Raw genomic sequence first — 18,505 nt, forward strand, 5'->3', positions numbered from 1 at the left:
GGGTAAGGTCTACAAACTGGCCAAAGGATAATGCGATCGTCCTTGTAGTTTCCAAGATATGTCTGTTTTTCTCAAAAGGAGTTTCTATTTATATTCATAACTCGGTCTTATCCTTAAGGATATCGGAGTGACATACCTTTTCGAACACGTGGGAGGCAGCACTATCGATTGGCATTCAAGGATTTTCAGAATTCCTCAAAAAATGTTACTTCAATTTTTCCAAGGGGGTTAGTCGCAAAATTGGCCAAAACGCCAAGAATTCGGTAAAACTTAGCCATATTTAGGACTAATGGGATGTCCTTTGGCCAACAAGAACTCCTTATAGGCCTGATTAAAAATATACAACAAAAAGGACGAAAGTCCTTCAAATAGCTGAGAAAAAATTACATTTTTGTGCACAGAAAATAGGCTATAACTCGGCCGAATCCTCGCGTATCCTGTTAAATTATGTGTGAAAAAATGTATACTGGCCAGGGCTATCAACTGGCCAAACGACATCCAAATTGTCCTTATAGTTTCTGAGAAATCAAGGATTTTGTGTTTTTGGCCTCTTTCTTGCTGGCCGCAACTAAAAATTTTACAAGTCCCGGATTCTTAGATGACCCCAATATACTTGAATGCATATTGATAGTGCTGGTCCTTGCGAACCTAACGCACCATGTCCTTTACAAATCTGCAAGGATATGGCTGAGATAGAGCTCTAAAAAGAATGTACCGTTTAGAAAAAAAGCTGAAACTCGGCCGCAATCTTACGGATCCTGGCAAGTCCTGTGTCCAACAACTCGTATGGACCCGAGCTATCAACTAGCTAAAGGACATATAAATATTTCTGTTAGTCAACGAGTTATTTAGGAGCTCGATTGAAATCGTCCAAACGGTTCCAACGCACCACATCCTTTAAAAATCTGCAAGGATTCGGCCAAGCTCAAGCTACCTTTTTGTTTAAATATTTCTGCTTGTAGATTTATGGCAAAGCATAAAAGTATGCAACACAAATACTGTACTTTACGCCTCGAATTCAGCGCAAAAGTATGCAATGGTAAAGTTTGTAAACTACTTAGTTTTGCTACATGTCGCTAGATGGCTCTAACGCTGCCCACACTAATTTGGGATTTAAAGCGTATGATTTGCAGTTCACATCTAATGATTTGTGATTCTTCTTTTAATTATACAAAAGTTTTGATTAACATCTCAAAAGTTGTTTGTCTCTTAGAAGGCGAAAAAAAAGCAAAACGTTGTGAACAATTTGCGACTTACGAATAAAATGATTTGATATTTGCAGCTATAATGTTGCCTGAATTTATTTAAAGCACTTGTAATAATGAATCTAGTGCGAAATTGAACAAAATTGTTTGTTGTTTATGTGAACATTTGGTAAATATTTAAACTGATTGAAATTAAATAAGGAACTTAGCTAAACATGATTCTTGACTTCGCGAAACTTAAAACTAACTTAATGTATTAGTTTAACAACAACATTGTTACAATATTTACATAGACATTTGCCTAGTCGGGCACCACTTCGTACATGTTTGCGCCCTTCTTAAGCAAATAGCCGCCTATGTTGGCAATCTCCACCAACTTTGTGATGCCCGTCATGATGCCAGCACGCGTGGCCATATCTTTCAGCTCCTCGAACTCAAAGATGCGCCGACCCAGCGCAGCCGAGCGCAACTGCATCATGTGTACAAAACTCTGAAGCTGTGAACTTTTGCCGGAACTACTTGGGGCAGCTGCTTCCGCGGTGGCGAGTCTTGTCTGCGCCATACTCTCCGTAAGCACAGCGATCACATCACGCACATGCAGCGGCGTCACAACGCTGGACAAATCCAGGCGGGCACGTGCCTGCGCAAGGCTAATCAAGCCGAGCAGCTGGCTGCAAAGAGTTGAAGCAAACAAAATGAGATTAATGATAGTTCGTTGCCTAAATCTTTCGTTTTGGGTGAGGCAAGAAGTTCGTTGCCTAAGTCTTTCGTTTGGTATACAGAACAGAAGTTCGTTGCCTGAGTTTTTCGTTTTGCCTATTTATTTTCTAGCCTTGGAGGCTCTTCTGCTTCTTGTTTGTTTTAATTATGATTGTAGCAAAACGCCATGTGCCAAATTTTGTTTTTTTTTTGTTATGCTTTAGCTGATATTCTTCATAGTCATAATAGGATTTCAGTTGTTCTGACTAATATTTGACATCAAACCCATATAAGAACAGGTGAAGCACAACCTGTTCCGACTATTTACACTTGTTTGTAAATTTCTATACGTATTTTTGGGCCATAAAAAGGTATGCTAATTTTTTGGCAACTTGTGAAGATATAATTTATTTTTCCTATTTGGTAATAGAACATTTGATTAAACCAGCCGCCATGCTCCATATACGGCAAATTGATCGGTCAGCTATGGTAAAGGGCTCAAACTCAAACTATAATTCAGTTGAATGTGGGCGCATCGAACATGTTCCAATGCAATTTAACGGAAGAGTTTTGAAACGTTAATAAATTTGTATATTACAGATGATGATGATGCTGGCTAGCTGAGCTGGCCAACTGGTTGGCTGCCCAGCGGCGAACCGGGCTCAACAAATCGATGCCAAACATCACGGCGCACACGCACCTTTCATTTGAATTTATCAATTTCGTATTTTCATTCTCGGCTCGCACGTTGCCGCGCATGGTTCAGTTCGGTTACGGGCTGGTTTAAACAGCATTTCCCTTATATTGTGGAAAAGCGCATCGTGAACAGCTATCGGAAGCGCAGCGCAATTTCCTAACACTTGGCATTGAAGCGGCTTTTGTTGAATGCTCAGGTTTTTGGTTGATGAAATTTAAGTTGGGTGTCGCAAGCTTAAAGAGCTTATCACAAAACAAAAAAGGAAAAACAAGAAATAAATATTAAAAAGTGCAGCCAAAACAATTAAGTAGGTGTTGTTATTGTTATTGAGAGTGCACTGTGCTATTGTTAGGCGACAACATGTGGCCGCTAAAGCTTATTGTAAGCTGTGGCGTGCTCCTGGCGGCAGTTCAATGCTTTGAGATGAACAGTAAGTAATATGTTACTATATGCTACAGTGCATCGGTATTATTATTGCTATTGTAATGGGATTTTTTATAGTAATTTTGTTATCTGTCGGTTAATAAAATGTACTCGCCCGCACGCAACGATTGGCGGGCGTTTTCGTCGCATTAAATTGTTACCCATCAAATGATTCTAATTACAATTGGGAACGTTTAGATTTACGACAGTTTGTATAACGCCCGACAATTGTTTATATCTGTGATACAATGCGCAAAATAATATCAGTTTAAATGCAAATCTAATTTATGGAATTCAAATTAAATTAAACAATTTTGTTTTCAATCATTGAAGCCTGATGGGAATTAAATAGAGAACTGAATACGAACTTGAGCACATTTTTTATGACTATCCACATCATGCATATCATTCAAATCTATATTTTAGCTCGCTATATTGCTAAAGTCTTAGGAATGTGTTTTAATATTGCATACATATAGAGACAGACTATAATATAAATTTGGTATAGAAACAGGAAAAAGATATTGGCATTGTTAGGAATATACCTAGAGATATAGATAGATATAGAAAGATATAGGTATAGATATAGATATAGATATAGATATAGTATAGATATAGATATAGATATAGATATAGATATAGATATAGATATAGATATAGATATAGACATAGATATAGATATAGATATAGATATAGATATAGATATAGATATAGATATAGATATAGATATAGATATAGATATAGATATAGATATAGATATAGATATAGATATAGATATAGATATAGATATAGATATAGATATAGATATAGATATAGATATAGATATAGATATAGATATAGATATAGATATAGATATAGATATAGATATAGATATAGATATAGATATAGATATAGATATAGATATAGATATAGATATAGATATAGATATAGATATAGATATAGATATAGATATAGATATAGATATAGATATAGATATAGATATAGATATAGATATAGATATAGATATAGATATAGATATATATATTTATATATCCTACAAAATATTAATAACTTTTTAATAAGGCTCAGATTTATGATCAGATTTTCTTATATTCAATAGCCTTAAAAAATGTAATTATCTTAGCTATAACATCATTTTATTAAAGACTTTTGATAAATTTGAATGTCAAAAAAGTGGTGTATTAAATCAAAAACAATCTTAAATGTTTTTTTTTCAATAACATATATAATCTTTCGAGTCAAGTACAGCTATTAGCAGAACGTAATTTTTACCCAATTTCTATTAACTTCCCAGAGCTTAAGCTTAGTCCTGAGATCAAGCAAGTTATGTAAATGTAATTAAAAGATTCATTTAATTGAAAATATTCCCTGATGTGCATAATCAAGACTTATCTCCAAGGCCCCGCACTCTACACTCATAATTTACAAACAGTGACAATGAAAGATTTTAGACAGACACTTGCATTTCGTATTAACGTCAGATGATTTGACAAATCCGCACTAGATACACAAAAGCGATTGGCTATTTTAATTGTCATAAATGTACTAAATAAACAGTCAGCAAAAACATTCCATTCCAAAAAAAACGGTTTTTTACCCGAAACGATTGCCTACGGCTGATTTTTGGGTTCTATCTGGTTTTTTCTACACCTTTTTTCATCTGTTTTCATCTTTTTTCTCTTTTGCGTGACACGCTTTATTGAACGTTTCCCAAATTACGCGATTACAATTCATTCAGCTTCGCGTTATGACAACAACATAAATAAAGTTAAACACCAAAAGCAAAGTTCCCTCACACTTGTGCAAAACAAATAAGAATCTTACAGTCGGGTGCAACCGACTGCTTAATACTCTATTCACAGTCCAACAAAAGTTTAAGACAGGCTATCTACAAAAATATTCTAGTCTCGAGCCTTAGAGAAGCGCCTCATTCCAGATTTGTGGCAGATATCCATTTGTTATGCAATTGTCCCTTCCCTTCCCTCCTCGTGGTCCTTCATACAGAAAGACAGACGACGAATATACTCTTTTCACTTTGCATATGAACGCGTTTAAATCAAGGGTAATATTTGACTTTTCTATCTGCTCGAGACAGGAACACGATGACTTTGCACTATTTGCATACTGATTTGCACATCACAAATCAAACTCTGAAGTACTTAGGATAGCTGTCTTTTTCTTGTGAGTGCAAATTTATGGAATTTCTTTGCGATGAGCTTAAAATCCGGCAAAGTTCAAGGACTTGAAATTTGAGTTCAGTTTTGTGTTATACGGGGTATTTGTTTTTCGATGCTTAACATCAAAAATCTTTCTGTATGCAAACTATAAATCCAGTTTTTTGAAAAAATTTGAACTTGTTTTTGGGCAAGTTGACTTTCAGTTAATTGTTTTTTTCCCGCCAAGGACTCAGAGCTCTCATGCAAGTCATAACGTAATGTGCGAATTCCAGAAGATTCCTTTTGTCTTGCCATCCGCAAAGGTGAATCACCTGAATTTCAAGTTCAAGTTTGTGTCCTAAGTCTTTTCGACTAATTCACAGAACTGCAAGGCAGGAAAACGAGTTTCCCTTCACTTGACTGATCATACGACCAGATACGGCTATAGCCAGTTAAGGGTACCATCTTCTTGGCTAATTTGTTGGATTTTATTCGAATAAAACTAGTTTTGCTTGCCTGAATCAGACGAGAGAACTCCTTAATGACTGTCCATTTGTTTGCCTCCTCAGTGACGCAGTATTACGAGATGCCGCAGCTTTACGACTTCGATGACTACGATCGCTGTCTGCAGGAGTTCGGGGCAAGCGACGACACAGCCACCTATTGCTTTGTGCGCGCCGAGGTGCAACCGAATAGAACAACAGCCGCCTGGCGTGCCATACAGGAGATCTCCAAGTTTGATCGGCATCACTTTGATCATCGCCAGCTCTACTTTGGCCTGTGCGTGCACAAGTGCGAGGCGCAGCTGGCGGAACTGGATGCAAATGCCATTCAGCAGCTGCAGGCGGGCATTCTCACAGACAATGCCAAGGTGAATATGGACACATTCGTATATGTTATATTAGAAACTATGCCTATTCCAAGACGTGATTTCTGTTCAATATTCTCTGGCAATGAATCGACAAAATTTGTCTAGTAATTATTAACAACTTATGAAATGAACAGCTTCGGCTGATTAAGATGGTTCAATGGAATTCTATCAGCCGTTTGGTTTAGATTCAATTAACACAACCATATGAAGCCATGAAAATGTATTCAAGCCAAGCTAAGCCATAAAATCGAAAACCGCTTTTCAATGCATTTTGAAGATCGCACACAATTTAATTTAATTTAACGCCTTTGCCCAACCGCCACCAGCTGCAGCCTGAAGAAAAGCAAAGATTTCATAATCTGTCACAGCTACCAATAAAAAAACTTGAAAAACAAAAAAAAAACATAAACGAAACGAAAATAAAGTGTTGAATGAAAACTAAAAGTGTTCAAACTAAAAACAAATAAAAAAAAACAAACAAAATACCGAAAATGTATGTTACGGGCGCAACGAATAGTGTATACCCTTCACAAGTTGGAGTATGATATAAAAGTTTCTTTGTTTTTCCAGTCCTTTTTTTGTCACTCTTCATTGCACAGCAGACTTCTTTATTTTGTCTTTGTGCGTCATTCGTAAACGTTAAAAATCTGTCATTAATATTTCGTTTTTTTCCATTACGCTTTGTGTGTCATTCTTAAATGTTTTTCCTTAATTTACTTTGTGTGACATTCTTAAATGTTTTTTCTTAATTCACTTTGCGTGACATTCTTAAATGTTTTTCTTTAATTCACTTTGTGTGACATTCTCAAATGTTTTTCTTTAATTCACTTTGCGTGACATTCTTAAATGTTTTTCCTTAATTCAGCTTGTGTGACATTCTTAAAAGTTTTACTGACCGCAAATGCTTATACTACAAATTTACATCCTCAGATATGGCAACTTATATATAGTTGAATTAAGCAAATCCTTAGCTTAAATGGCTATAGAAATTCTTCCATATGTAGCAAACAGTCTCAGATAGTCTATATACCCAACAAGACTGCAATTATTGAATAGCCCACAGTTTATTCAACTCAACGTTGCGGTCAACAGTGGCTTAGTTAAGGGGAGAGCTACTCATATTAAGAGGATGACGAATTCAATTCGAAAATATTATATACTAAATATTGAAACCCTAGTACAGTTTTTCAGATGCAAGCTAGAATTTATTTGCTGGCTTCTTCGAGTAGCCCCCTTCCCCCCCTTTGTGCGCTGTGCCGCTGCCCAAGCTCGAGTCGATCGCTGAACATCAAGAGTTGGTCATCATTTTAGGTGGGTCTGCTGCATAATTAGACGATGCCAGCGAGGAAAACCCACTGATTGACCGATGTCAGTTGCTGCAGTAGCCAATGGCATATAGTTTAAAATTTTTTGGGTTACAGAAAAGTCAGGCGTGGGCCATTTAATGGCGGGCACCGAAAAATTGGAGCAGCTGCATTTCTTTCAGGGCCAAGGCCAATTGGCTGGCATTTTGTGGTGTCATCTTTTTTTTGTTTGTTTGCTGCAGGTGAACGTGTATCTGGAACTGTTCGCCATGGAGTCGGCCAATCGGGCGCGTTACAACGAACTGAGCAACGCCTGCCTTAACTGGCGCTTGCAGCAGCGCAACTTTGGAGTTCGGGCCAAGAGTGTGGTGGAGTATTGCGATACGACAGCGACCGCCGGCAAGGTCAGCGAAGAGGGTGAGTCACAGGGAGAAGCAGGTGACATTTGACATTATGCCAACAACAAGAGAATTTAATTCAGATCTGAGACCCATCCATCCATAATCTTAGCAAACGTATAACAAGTGCTCTGCCTCTCCACAGATGATCCCTGGAACTTGGGCTTCTATGTTTTAGTCTGTGCCCTCATCCTGTTGTCCTGCCTGAGCAGCCTCGTCGATTTGCATTTGAAGCGCCGGCGACATGATAAAATGTTGAAGGAGCGCGATCATTATAAGACGCCGCCACGTAGCCTGGTCACGCGCCTGCTGCTGACGTGCTCCGTGGCCAGGAATTGGTATCGATTGAATCAGGAGCCAAATGGCAAGATCGGACGCGAATTGCGTTTTCTCGATTGCTTCAAGTTCTTTGCCATGTTCCTGGTCATCTTTGCGCACACCAATTGGGTGATCTACGAGAGCGCCATCAGTAATCCTCAAGATCCGGAGCGCATGCTGCACACGGCTGCCGGCACGCTCCTAATCTCCGGTTCGCTCATCACCGTCACCTTCTTTGTGATTAGCGGCTTGCTGCTGACCATCAACTGGCTGGCGGTGACACGGGCGCTGACGGACGACAAGAACGAGACGTGGAGCCTGGCCAAATATGCGGCACTCTTTGTCAAGTTCAATGTGTTTCGCTATATACGCCTCACGGTGCCCTACGGCTTTGTGCTGTTGCTGAGCGGCGTTTACTTTGAGAACGCCGGCGGTCCGCTCTGGCGGCACATTTACCAGCGGGAGCAGCTGGCCTGCCGCAAGAACTGGTGGACCAATTTGCTATTTATTAACAATTTTGTGCGAACCGATGAGCGTGTAAGTGTAGCAGCGGAATGAGCTGATTCCACAGCTGGCTAAAGTCTTAGTTTATGTTTGCAGTGCCTGCTGCAGGGCTGGTATTTGGCCGCGGACACGCAATCCTTTGCCTTGAGCTTGTTGGTGCTGATACTGGGACATCGCTTTGGACGCTGGAGCAAGCAGCTCTATGGCATCGTGCTGGCCATCTTTATGCTGCTGCCCGCTGTGCTCACATATGTCTTTGACTACTATCCCATTTTCCTGCCAACGCCGCAGTAAGTAACCGAGAAGTGGCTTTGTTTGTGTTTTTTTTTTGTTAATTTGTGTCTCCCTTACAGAACCCAGAAGGACTCGTTTATTGGCGATCGTCAGTTTACTGAGTTTTATACATCCTTTCAAATGAATTTCGGCGCCTATTTCTGTGGCGTCCTGGCGGCCATTGCCTACGATCAGCTGTCCCTCAAGCAGTACAAGCTGCGTGAGCTGCGCAGCTTTCAAGTGTTCTGGTTCAGTTTGTTTCCAGTGGGTGTCTTGTGGCTCTTCACGGCTCATCCCATTTATCAGCATTATTATACGGAAACTCCGCGCTTCTGGGGCGCCATCTATGCGACCGTACAGCGCAACTTTTGGGCCTTTGGTCTGAGCATACTCGTTGTGGGAATGGCTGCCAAAGTGGGATGTAAGAACAGTTCCAAATCACATTTACATTACTTTTCACCAGCAACAATTACTTTCAAGTCATTAACATATTATTATTTTAAGTAGCAATCCGGTAATACCTATAGGTAATTAGAATGTAGTTCGTAATTCCACTTAAATTCTTGTTTATCCAGCAATTAATTTTCATAATTAAATTGTCATTGATTACTTAATGTTCCTGGCACACCTGACTAGTAATTACTTGAGTAATTAAAATGTAATTATTTTTTCCTGTTAAAATCTTACGTATTAATATTGCCAGCATTTAATTCCTTGCACAAATATTCATGCTTGAATTTGCAACTTTAATTACATTAATTACCTTTGATTAATTGAACAGTAATTACTTGTGAGCAGTGGAGCTGTCATTCCATTCAACATCTTATATTTTAATTATTGCCATCATTTAAATACTCCAGAAATGAAATTATAAGTTATTTAATTTTCCAGGGATTCTACGCAAGTTTGCCTGCCTACCCATATTTCGCATACTGGGTCGACTGACCTACGGCGCCTTCATTGTACATCTCCTGGTGGCACGTCTGGCGCTGGCCACGGTACGTGAGCCCATATACTTTGGCACGGGCACAATGGTGAGTTGAAGATGTTTCTAACATATTCCAGTTTTCGCATTTAATATTTTGCATTTATCCTACACAGTTTGCTTATATATTCTACGTGTTATGCGCCTCGTATCTGAGTTCTCTGCTTCTGGCCATTTTTGTGGAGTTGCCTGTATCATCATGTCTTAAGCTGTTGCGCTAGTCCAAGTTAAACGAAAATGTTGATGACATTTGCTTAAAGTAACTCTCTAAGGATTAGTTTTATCAAGCAAGTCACCGAAAGCTTAAAGTTTTCTTAAAACTTTAAGAGTTATCAGCTTGTTGAAAGACAAATTTGCAGAAGCTTCAAGTTAGCTTTATAGTGTTTATCTAGAAAACCGAAAACAAGTGAAAGCAAACAAAGCCCAAGCAAAGGGTTTATTAGATTAAAGTATAAAATATTTCGAATTGATTCTTTTAAACCTTACTTCAAGCAAGTGTCGTCATTGTGTAAATTAAACTTTTAACTTATGCTAAAGATTTTTGTTAGTAAAACCTAAATTTAAGTAACTTAAACTTAATAAAGCCCAAAGTCTCGTTTAATACCAAGGAGTTATCGGTATCAAAGTGTATCAATAGAAAGACAAAAAGTATTCAAACCACAGTAAAAATCGTATTAGCTGTGCTCAATGTGTAAATAACTAATATTTTGTTGTGTCAAATCGATAGTTATCGAAGTTGATCGATAAAATCAAGGAGGATTTTTTGTTAATTCAATACTTATCGCAGTTGATCAATAAAGTCATAAAGGCTATTCAGTGTCAGCACAAAACAAATATATATTAGGGATGTTCTCAGTATGCAAGAAAACGTTCACTCGATACGTACCGAAGTAAATCGATTAAAGCACAAAGTGTCGATAAATACCAAGATGTTATCGGTGTCGAAGTGTATCGATAAAAGGACAAAAAGTATTCAAACCACAGTAGAAATCGTATTAGCTGTGATCAATGTGTAAATAACTAATATTTTGTTGTGTCAAATCGATAGTTATCGAAGTTGATCGATAAAATTACAAAGGATTTTTTTGTTAATTCAATACTTATCGCAGTTGATCAATAAAGTCATAAAGGCTATTCAGTGTCAGCAAAAAATAAATATCTATTAAGGATGCTCTATGTATACAAAAAAAACGTTCGCTTGATACTTATCGAAGTAAATCGATTAAAGCAAAGAGGGAAAAACATTTGGGAAATGAAGTAGTAAGAGAATTATGTATATGTAACTCACCCCATGCCAATCTGACTCTGCTCGTGCTCCAGCTCGCTGCGACGGTACAGCTCCATGAAATGCCACTTGATGGCATTGGCGGCCTCATCGTTGAGCAGCGGCTTGACATTCTGGCGCGCATAGGCAATGAATTTCTTCATCAATATGGGTGGCAGCAGATCCAATTCGGGCTCCAGCACATTATACTCCAACCGCTTATCCAGATCATAATCCTGCTGCATGATGCTATCCTTGTCATCGTCCGTCACAACGGGCGCATCATGAAAGGTGGCCTCACACACGGATTCGCTCTTCTTGGGCTTCAGTGCATAGCGTGCGGCAATCTGCTCGCGCTTCTTGGAGCCGGCATGTAGGGCACGCACATGCTCCGTCAGGGACATATCGCGCGTGGTCGATTGCCTGTCCAGCAGCACATAGACCAGATGAAACTCCTTGAGCAGGGCCGCAGTGATGCGAATATTCTGCAACAAATAACGCGCCTGGTCGTACTGTCCACGCTGCGGATTGGCACAGGCAATAATCGCGGGTTGTGCTTCAAAGGAGGCAAAGACGCCCGGCAACGGCATATTCAGCTGTCCGGCTTGCATGCACTGAAGCAGCAACGTCTGCTTGGAGGCCAACTTGTCCACACCGTCCACAAGGCAAGTACCCGCTGTACCGGCCATGAGTAGTGCGCCCGCATCCATGACCCGCTTGTTGCGTCCGCTAAAGCTGACTCCCAATTGATTGGCTGCTTGGGCGCCACGTTTGCCGCTTATGTGACTGCCACGCTCGGTGATCTGTGCACAGTTCTGCAGCAGCATGGATTTGCCAATGCCGGGATCACCGACCAGTAGCACATTAATATTGTCGCCGAGCAACGACAGCAAGCAGGCGGCCTTGGCCAATTCGTGACCGTGCAACTCCGGCGCCAGCGATTGCACCAGCAGCTTAAAGCAATTGGGTTCCGAGTTTATCGTGGAAATTGCCTCTAAATCGCGTTCGCTAAACTCAAGCTTTACGTGCCGCGCCAGCTGCACGCTGCAAGCGCGTAAATACGCCTGCAAATCTCCGCTGGCTGTTGCTGTTGCTGCGCCAACAGAAGTCGACGGCTGTTCGCTGTTGTCGCACAGCTCGCGCAACTTCAAGACGCCCGTGACTTTAATCTCCTGACCCACGTGCACAGCATCAACCAGATCGTGACGCAGCTCTATGTCTAGTTCACCTGGCAGCGTGCTGTCATAGTCCGTCAGCAGGGCCAGACTGGACTCCTCCAGCCGTATGATCTGCCGCACCGAGAGACGCGTATACGGCGAGCTGCGCAGCGCCAGAAAATTGTCCTTGGCACCGCACTGTGGCTTCAAACAGTGATACGGACGCGGCGTGTAGTTGCCTCGCTGGCGCAGCGTCTGCTCCGTCTGGCAACGTGTGCAGCGAAATGCCTGCCAGCCTAGGCCCAATGTGGGTTCACCCACGCAGCTCACAATGCCACGCACCGCAAACAGGCTGTCAACGCGCGCATGTGTAATGCTATTAACCAACTCGACGGGCACAAAGTCGTCGGGACGCGCGTATATCTTGCGCGTGCGTCCAGTGCGCGGCACATACATCTCTTTTGTGGTCACCAAAGGCAATATGCTGTCCACAGCTTCTTCGGCAGCGTCCAGGCAATTGTTAACGACCACCGTGTGCATGGCCACACCTATTGTGGAGAGTGTACGTAGCGGTTGTCTTTGCAAATCTTCTGTCAGCGTTGGCCACACTGCCGTCAGCTGTTCATCTTGCACTATTCCCGGAGCTGAGACCTGAAAGTAGCCGCGTTGCCGAATGCGTGCCGCATCATATTTTTGCGGATTACGCTGGTAGTGCGCCTCCACAGCGACAATGCGCTTGGCCAGCTCGCTATCCGCTACGTACTCCTCACGCAAAAAGTACAGGCGCCAACCGGGATAAGCTCGTGGATTGTTGACAAGTAGACTGCGCACTTCCAGCGCATCCTCTGGAGCAGCATAGTTTTCAGGGCGCAAGTAACTGCAATCTATTGCTGCATTTGACGCACGCTTTCGCCCTGCATCGCCCCCGGACCGACTACGACTCCACCCTCGGGGCTGTGGAGCACCCCTAGCAGCTGGATTTTGCTCTGCTGCCGGTTGACGATTGCCGCCAGCAGGTATAACGCGGCCATTGCGACGAAAATAGAAATATGGACGATAGCCACCGCCGCCGCGCGCTCTGCCGCGCACAAATCTCGAAGCTGAACGTCCGCCTGACGGCGGATTCATTTTAATTTCGCAACACAAATTCGAAATATGCACTTATTTATGTACCGTTTTTGGCGCTTTGCTTCCTCTTCCAACTGTTATCGATATCAATAAAAGTCGCCGTATTTTTTGTTATCGATTTATCGAATTTATTTAAATTCAAATGCACATAACAAAACTGAATATCATATTCTAACTAGAATTGTTTTCTATTGTTTAATTGCATCATCTTCATATCGCGCTCCAATATATCTATTTCAGTGGGCAAGTAATGTTTAAACACAATCTTGACCTTAGTTTTTAACTCGATAAATGTTTCCAGCACAAGTTTCTCTTCCTCTTCGTTTTCGGCCTGGAATGTTTGAAGCTCGTGAAAGAAATTAACGCATCCATCAAGTAAACTAATTTGCTTTAGTTGAAGTTCGGACAACTGCTTTTGCAAAGTCGTAATATTTATTATATGCTCATCAACACGGGTCGACATCGACGCAATAGAGGCCAACTGCGCCTTGTGTTGATCATCCTTGTTTTCTGAAGCTGTCTTATCCAAACTAATATCCATCACATCGATGCCTGTATCATCAGCGCATTCCTCATTTCTTGCTACGGGAGCTGGTGGAATATTACCAGTCTTTAGAGATTTGGTCTGCTCCTTCGTTTGCTTTTTATCCGCTCCTTTGCCAGCTAACTGTAACAAAATAAGATTGTTACCAATGTTAGCTTTTAATTTTTACCTTCTAATTACCTTCTTTTGAGCAGCTTTTGATTTATTCTTTTTCGTCATTTTTGTAAACTCTTAAAATTGAAATCAAAATTATTGATGAATTTACTTATTGCTCTAAAATAATGAAGATATATCAAAAGGCTATTTTACAGTAACGACAGTATATTCACAGCAATCTCATTTTGAAAATTAGTTGTAATAAACATTTCAAATGTTTATTATGCGCAAAAAACGCCTCCCTTACAAAATTAAGTATATTTATATATCGAAAAATGTCGTCAGTATTTTTCGTTATAGTATTTTGTATATATTTTTTGGTATTTTGAAATACACCGAACGCACTCATACTGAAAATTGTTTTAAGTGAGTGCTTTGCTAGTTGTTTTACAGAAAACCCAAATAATTACAGCTTAAAGCCGCGAACTATTGAATTTGTAGAATGCCGGTGAGTATTTAGGCTATTTTGCGTAGCCAGCAAAAATTCCAAATAGGTACACCGGTTTATTGTGCTTAGTTTTTGTCGAAATGCTAGACCACACGCTAAGCAATTCATAAAATTCGTATCAATTGCTTACCTATTTTCAGGCATACCACTCGCAAATCAAGGACTTTCGCCAACAGGTGGGCAACATGGCCATCCTACCATTGCGGACCCAGGTACGCGGACCAGCCCCAAGTGCCAATGTAGAGAGTGATATTATCGATGAGTCACTTTATTTTTTTAAAGCAAATGTATTCTTTCGCACCTACGAAGTGAAGGTGGGTATTGGACTAGGTACAAGTGCTTTGTGTATATATTTATATATTTTATATCTTTCGTGCAGTCGGAAGTGGATCGTGTACTCATCTATATTACGCTATATATAACCGAATGTCTTAAAAGACTGACCCGCTGCACCAGCAAATCACAGGGTCAACAGGAGATGTACAGTTTGGCCATCTCCAAATTCGATATACCCGGCGAGGCTGGTTTCCCATTGAATTCGGTCTACGCCAAGCCCCAGTCCGCCCAGGATGCCGATCTTATGCGTCAGTATTTGTTGCAGCTGCGTCACGAGACAGGCAATCGGGTAGTGGAGAAAGTATTTAGCACAGAGGATGGCAAGCCAAACAAATGGTGGACTTGCTTTGCCAAGAAGAAGTTTATGGAGAAGAGCCTGGCCGGTCCAGGCCAGTAAATTAAAACGTAGCAAGGAATTTACAAGTGCATTATATTCCAATATCGAATTGTATTATTTAGTAATGGCGATTGTTTTATTTTTATTTCGAATACAATAATTACGCAAATGTGTTTACGTTGTAAGTGTTGCCCGGTCAACGACGATCTTTAATTGGAAAAACATTTCTAAGCAAAAATTCTAATATGTACAATAAGAGTTAACGGTACAGATGATCGGCCTGCAGATTGGATGCTATCTCCGATTCCCATTTGTCGCCATTGCACAAGAGCTTCTCCTTGTTGTAGAGCAATTCTTCGTGCGTCTCTGTCGAGAATTCAAAATTGGGGCCCTCAACAATCGCATCGACTGGACAGGCCTCCTGCAAATGAAACACTCTATGAGCTTCATATGGGATACTTATGGAAAATAATTACCTGACAAAAACCGCAATAGATGCATTTGGTCATGTCAATATCGTACCGCGTGGTGCGCCTGCTGCCATCGGCGCGTTCCTCTGCCTCAATAGTAATTGCCTGAGCGGGGCAAATAGCTTCGCAAAGCTTGCACGCAATGCAACGCTCCTCACCGCTTGGATAACGGCGGAGGGCATGCTCACCACGGAACCGTGGACTCAGCGGTCCTTTCTCGAATGGGTAATTAATTGTGGCCGGCTCCTTGAAGATGTGCGCCAGTGTGACGGCAAATCCACGAAAGAGCTCACCAAAGAACATTGTGGTAGCAGCACGATCTGTGATATCCTCCATTTCCATACTCAGCTCTTTATTGTTAACATAAACATAGCCCTTGGGCACACAAACGATGTCTTTAGGCTCGGCTCTATTGGCAGACAGCATACGTGCGCCGTTAGTGCCAAACATCCGCTGACCTGTGCAGAAAACATATTATATTATTTGATTCCAATCCAAAAATTGACAGTATGGCAAATCTGATTTACTATGACATAAGGTTACGTAACATCATTCAATGAAATTCACTAGAAATATGTTTATTGAATTGTATCAATTGTAAGACCATTTTTTCACTAACCATTGCGCGAGACTGTGAAAATTCGCATTGTTAGCGACATGTTTGCGGCACACAAATTAATTGTCGGAAAACAAGAATTACAATTGTTTTTGTTGTGGTATTTTTGGGTCGATAGTCAATTTTTTGTCCAGGGATGGCAGCTCGTTTCGCCTTTTTCGATATGTATCGATATATCATATGATTAACGAATATCGAGTATTAAGTGTTATTAAGTGTCGATTAGTATGTTTTTAAACAGCAAGGCAGCAAGTCGTTTATAGCTGAAGCATCCTTTTTTCTGGAAAAATCTGGAAAATTAATTTGGAGCAACAAATTGTATTTTTGTGCCCTTTATAAATACTGTGCTCATTTAACAATTTGTTCGCTGATTTGTGTAGAAATAAAGGTCAATCGCAGCAGCATTCCAAACGGTGACGACATCGCTAATTCTGTTTACAAATTTCACAAGCGGACGTAAGCATGTCAGATCTATCCTATCTCGAAACGATCTCGAACAAGGAACTGCACGCCAAATGCCTGGAATATGGCCTGCCCAATATACCGGTCACCGATTCCAGTCGCAAAGTTATATTGCGTCGTTTGCAGTCATCCATTCTGGGCGTTCCAAGCAAAAATGCTACTGCAGCAACAAAGAAGACGCCGAGACGCGAAACCATACACAGCAGTAAGGCGACACCGGCACCTGTGATGAACACGAGTGTGCCGCGTGTGGCAGGTAAAAGCCCGAGCCGCAACAACAACAATAGTCGCCGCACAATTGGTGTGACACCTCGCGAATATTATCCACTGGATAGTTCACCCGTGCGCTCTGTACAAACAACAACAACCGTGTCTGATGTAGGCTCACAGTCGGAGGATGATGATTTCTACCAAGTTAATTCACCAAGCTTTAAATCCCAAAAACGTGATGACCCTCGACTGCGTCGCTCTGTTTCCTTAACCAAATCCGGCGTGCTGACCACATCATATACTCGCGAGGTGGAGAAGCCGCATTACGAGGAAGAGGAACAGCCGCAAAGCTATACATATCAACGTCCACAGATAGCGCCGGCGCCTGCGCGAACGCTGCCCATCTATGAGCCACGTATTGAGCGCAGCTATCGCCCGGATCTGTCCAGGCAAAGCCTTACCCAAACGCAACTAAACTCGACGAGTTACTTGGAAGCAGGCAACGAGTACAATGAGCCGCTCATGCAACAGGCGCCACGTAACACATTCAGCGGCTCTGCGGCGCCTTTCAATTTGGGTGGAGCAACCACGTCGGCGGTGCGTCAGCGCCAGACCATTGGAGACAGCGGTTTTGCCAGAGGTCGCCTTTTGCAGCCCACATACAAAGTGAACTCGCTGTATCCAGAACTGAACGAGTTCTATGATCAGCACAACAACACCGCGCAGCCCATGGACCTGGACACAGATAGCGAATCGGAGGCAGAGAATCAGCAGCGGCGTCAACATCAGCGTTCGCCTGGCGACAGCACAGATTCGCCCTATTTGAGTCACTTTTCGCGTCAGCTGGACACAAGAAAACGTTCATCGCCGCTGGCCAGACCTCAAATGCGGTCAACCATTCAGCAAGAGGATCCGAATGCTCCTATGAATCAGTTTCGTGCGCTAATTACATCATTGGATCGTCAATATCATCTCCGGTTTTATTTCTTTCTAATGCTGGCTGTTATGCTCGCCACGCTTATTTATGTGATAGTCACACCCGCTGTCTGAGGAATTGCGATGACTTCTTCATATGGTTATGGCTTAAATTAGTTTGTAATAACTCTCATCTGTAAAACATTGTACATTGTATGTAAAACTCCTATATACATAACTTTATTAGACAAATATCGAGCTATACTCACGTTTTCTGGTTCATTTAGAAATCATGAGTTAATGACTATAAATCTGGCACTTGGTAAATATCTTAAATGAAAATTCTATAAGCAGAAATATTCTAAGTAAATTTCTAACAAAAAAAGAAAAAACATTTTGCTCTTCATTAATATAAAGATTCCATTTTTGTTTTTAAACTTTTCTTGGTTGTTTTTTGTTATAATTGTAACAATTAATTTTGCATATTAAGAATTTATAAAATCTGAACATAATTGTTGCTTATAAATTGTTTAATAAAAACAAAAATTAAACTAATGAATATTATATCTTCTGTAATATTATTTGTTTATCCCTAATGAACATGAAAGCATAGTTATCTTTGGGGAAAA

General features: G+C 41.0%; 6 protein-coding genes across 6 annotated transcripts; 3 read left to right on the forward strand and 3 right to left on the reverse strand.

Moving 5' to 3' along the window:
• Positions 1 to 1,302: 1,302 nt before the first annotated feature.
• rec (recombination-defective) lies at positions 1,303 to 13,445 on the reverse strand. Its single transcript, XM_064694709.1, has 2 exons — positions 11,122 to 13,445; positions 1,303 to 1,876 (listed from the first exon to the last, which is right to left on the reverse strand). The coding sequence occupies exons 1-2, from the start codon at positions 13,380 to 13,382 to the stop codon at positions 1,507 to 1,509; spliced, it is 2,631 nt and encodes an 876-aa protein (XP_064550779.1). The 5' UTR covers positions 13,383 to 13,445; the 3' UTR covers positions 1,303 to 1,506.
• Positions 2,644 to 10,530, forward strand: LOC135436876 (nose resistant to fluoxetine protein 6). The gene is made up of 8 exons (XM_064694644.1): positions 2,644 to 3,031; positions 5,750 to 6,051; positions 7,598 to 7,772; positions 7,899 to 8,608; positions 8,672 to 8,865; positions 8,929 to 9,269; positions 9,740 to 9,882; positions 9,950 to 10,530. The coding sequence occupies exons 1-8, from the start codon at positions 2,962 to 2,964 to the stop codon at positions 10,052 to 10,054; spliced, it is 2,040 nt and encodes a 679-aa protein (XP_064550714.1). The 5' UTR covers positions 2,644 to 2,961; the 3' UTR covers positions 10,055 to 10,530.
• A 77-nt stretch (positions 13,446 to 13,522) lies between the features above and the next one.
• Positions 13,523 to 14,264, reverse strand: LOC135432765 (uncharacterized). The gene is made up of 2 exons (XM_064688580.1): positions 14,107 to 14,264; positions 13,523 to 14,049 (listed from the first exon to the last, which is right to left on the reverse strand). Exons 1-2 carry the CDS (start codon positions 14,143 to 14,145, stop codon positions 13,558 to 13,560), a joined length of 531 nt encoding a protein of 176 aa, XP_064544650.1. The 5' UTR covers positions 14,146 to 14,264; the 3' UTR covers positions 13,523 to 13,557.
• Positions 14,265 to 14,373: 109 nt separating this feature from the next.
• Positions 14,374 to 15,627, forward strand: Arpc3A (Actin-related protein 2/3 complex, subunit 3A). The gene is made up of 3 exons (XM_064688570.1): positions 14,374 to 14,530; positions 14,671 to 14,844; positions 14,910 to 15,627. The coding sequence occupies exons 1-3, from the start codon at positions 14,525 to 14,527 to the stop codon at positions 15,261 to 15,263; spliced, it is 534 nt and encodes a 177-aa protein (XP_064544640.1). The 5' UTR covers positions 14,374 to 14,524; the 3' UTR covers positions 15,264 to 15,627.
• On the reverse strand, positions 15,377 to 16,450 carry ND-23 (NADH dehydrogenase (ubiquinone) 23 kDa subunit). Its single transcript, XM_064688559.1, has 3 exons — positions 16,293 to 16,450; positions 15,680 to 16,131; positions 15,377 to 15,624 (listed from the first exon to the last, which is right to left on the reverse strand). Exons 1-3 carry the CDS (start codon positions 16,330 to 16,332, stop codon positions 15,463 to 15,465), a joined length of 654 nt encoding a protein of 217 aa, XP_064544629.1. The 5' UTR covers positions 16,333 to 16,450; the 3' UTR covers positions 15,377 to 15,462.
• Positions 16,451 to 16,520: 70 nt separating this feature from the next.
• On the forward strand, positions 16,521 to 18,228 carry bocks (bocksbeutel). Its single transcript, XM_064688545.1, has one exon. The coding sequence runs from the start codon at positions 16,752 to 16,754 to the stop codon at positions 18,009 to 18,011; it is 1,260 nt and encodes a 419-aa protein (XP_064544615.1). The 5' UTR covers positions 16,521 to 16,751; the 3' UTR covers positions 18,012 to 18,228.
• The last annotated feature ends 277 nt before the right edge of the window (positions 18,229 to 18,505 follow it).

Source organism: Drosophila montana, unplaced genomic scaffold (genome assembly GCF_035044405.1).
Source record: "Drosophila montana isolate Dmon_TW-CO22-7 unplaced genomic scaffold, ASM3504440v1 contig_1505_1, whole genome shotgun sequence".
NCBI classification, from domain to species: domain Eukaryota; kingdom Metazoa; phylum Arthropoda; class Insecta; order Diptera; family Drosophilidae; genus Drosophila; species Drosophila montana.

What these genes read in the sequence shown, in the direction of transcription:
- rec (XM_064694709.1), bottom strand. Translation starts at nt 13,382, where the DNA reads ATGAATCCGCCGTCAGGCGGACGTTCAGCTTCGAGATTTGTGCGCGGC. An exon ending in CAGAGTCAGATTGGCATGGG is followed by an intron (nt 1,877 to 11,121) that starts GTGAGTTACATA and finishes AACTCTTTGCAG; the next exon opens with CCAGCTGCTCGGCTTGATTA.
- LOC135436876 (XM_064694644.1), top strand. Translation starts at nt 2,962, where the DNA reads ATGTGGCCGCTAAAGCTTATTGTAAGCTGTGGCGTGCTCCTGGCGGCA. An exon ending in TCAATGCTTTGAGATGAACA is followed by an intron (nt 3,032 to 5,749) that starts GTAAGTAATATG and finishes TTGCCTCCTCAG; the next exon opens with TGACGCAGTATTACGAGATG. An exon ending in ACTTTGGCACGGGCACAATG is followed by an intron (nt 9,883 to 9,949) that starts GTGAGTTGAAGA and finishes TATCCTACACAG; the next exon opens with TTTGCTTATATATTCTACGT.
- Arpc3A (XM_064688570.1), top strand. An exon ending in TTCGCACCTACGAAGTGAAG is followed by an intron (nt 14,845 to 14,909) that starts GTGGGTATTGGA and finishes TCTTTCGTGCAG; the next exon opens with TCGGAAGTGGATCGTGTACT.
- bocks (XM_064688545.1), top strand. Translation starts at nt 16,752, where the DNA reads ATGTCAGATCTATCCTATCTCGAAACGATCTCGAACAAGGAACTGCAC.
- LOC135432765 (XM_064688580.1), bottom strand. Translation starts at nt 14,145, where the DNA reads ATGACGAAAAAGAATAAATCAAAAGCTGCTCAAAAGAAG. An exon ending in CAAAAGCTGCTCAAAAGAAG is followed by an intron (nt 14,050 to 14,106) that starts GTAATTAGAAGG and finishes ATTTTGTTACAG; the next exon opens with TTAGCTGGCAAAGGAGCGGA.
- ND-23 (XM_064688559.1), bottom strand. Translation starts at nt 16,332, where the DNA reads ATGTCGCTAACAATGCGAATTTTCACAGTCTCGCGCAATG. An exon ending in TTTCACAGTCTCGCGCAATG is followed by an intron (nt 16,132 to 16,292) that starts GTTAGTGAAAAA and finishes TTTTCTGCACAG; the next exon opens with GTCAGCGGATGTTTGGCACT. An exon ending in TCTATTGCGGTTTTTGTCAG is followed by an intron (nt 15,625 to 15,679) that starts GTAATTATTTTC and finishes TTTCATTTGCAG; the next exon opens with GAGGCCTGTCCAGTCGATGC.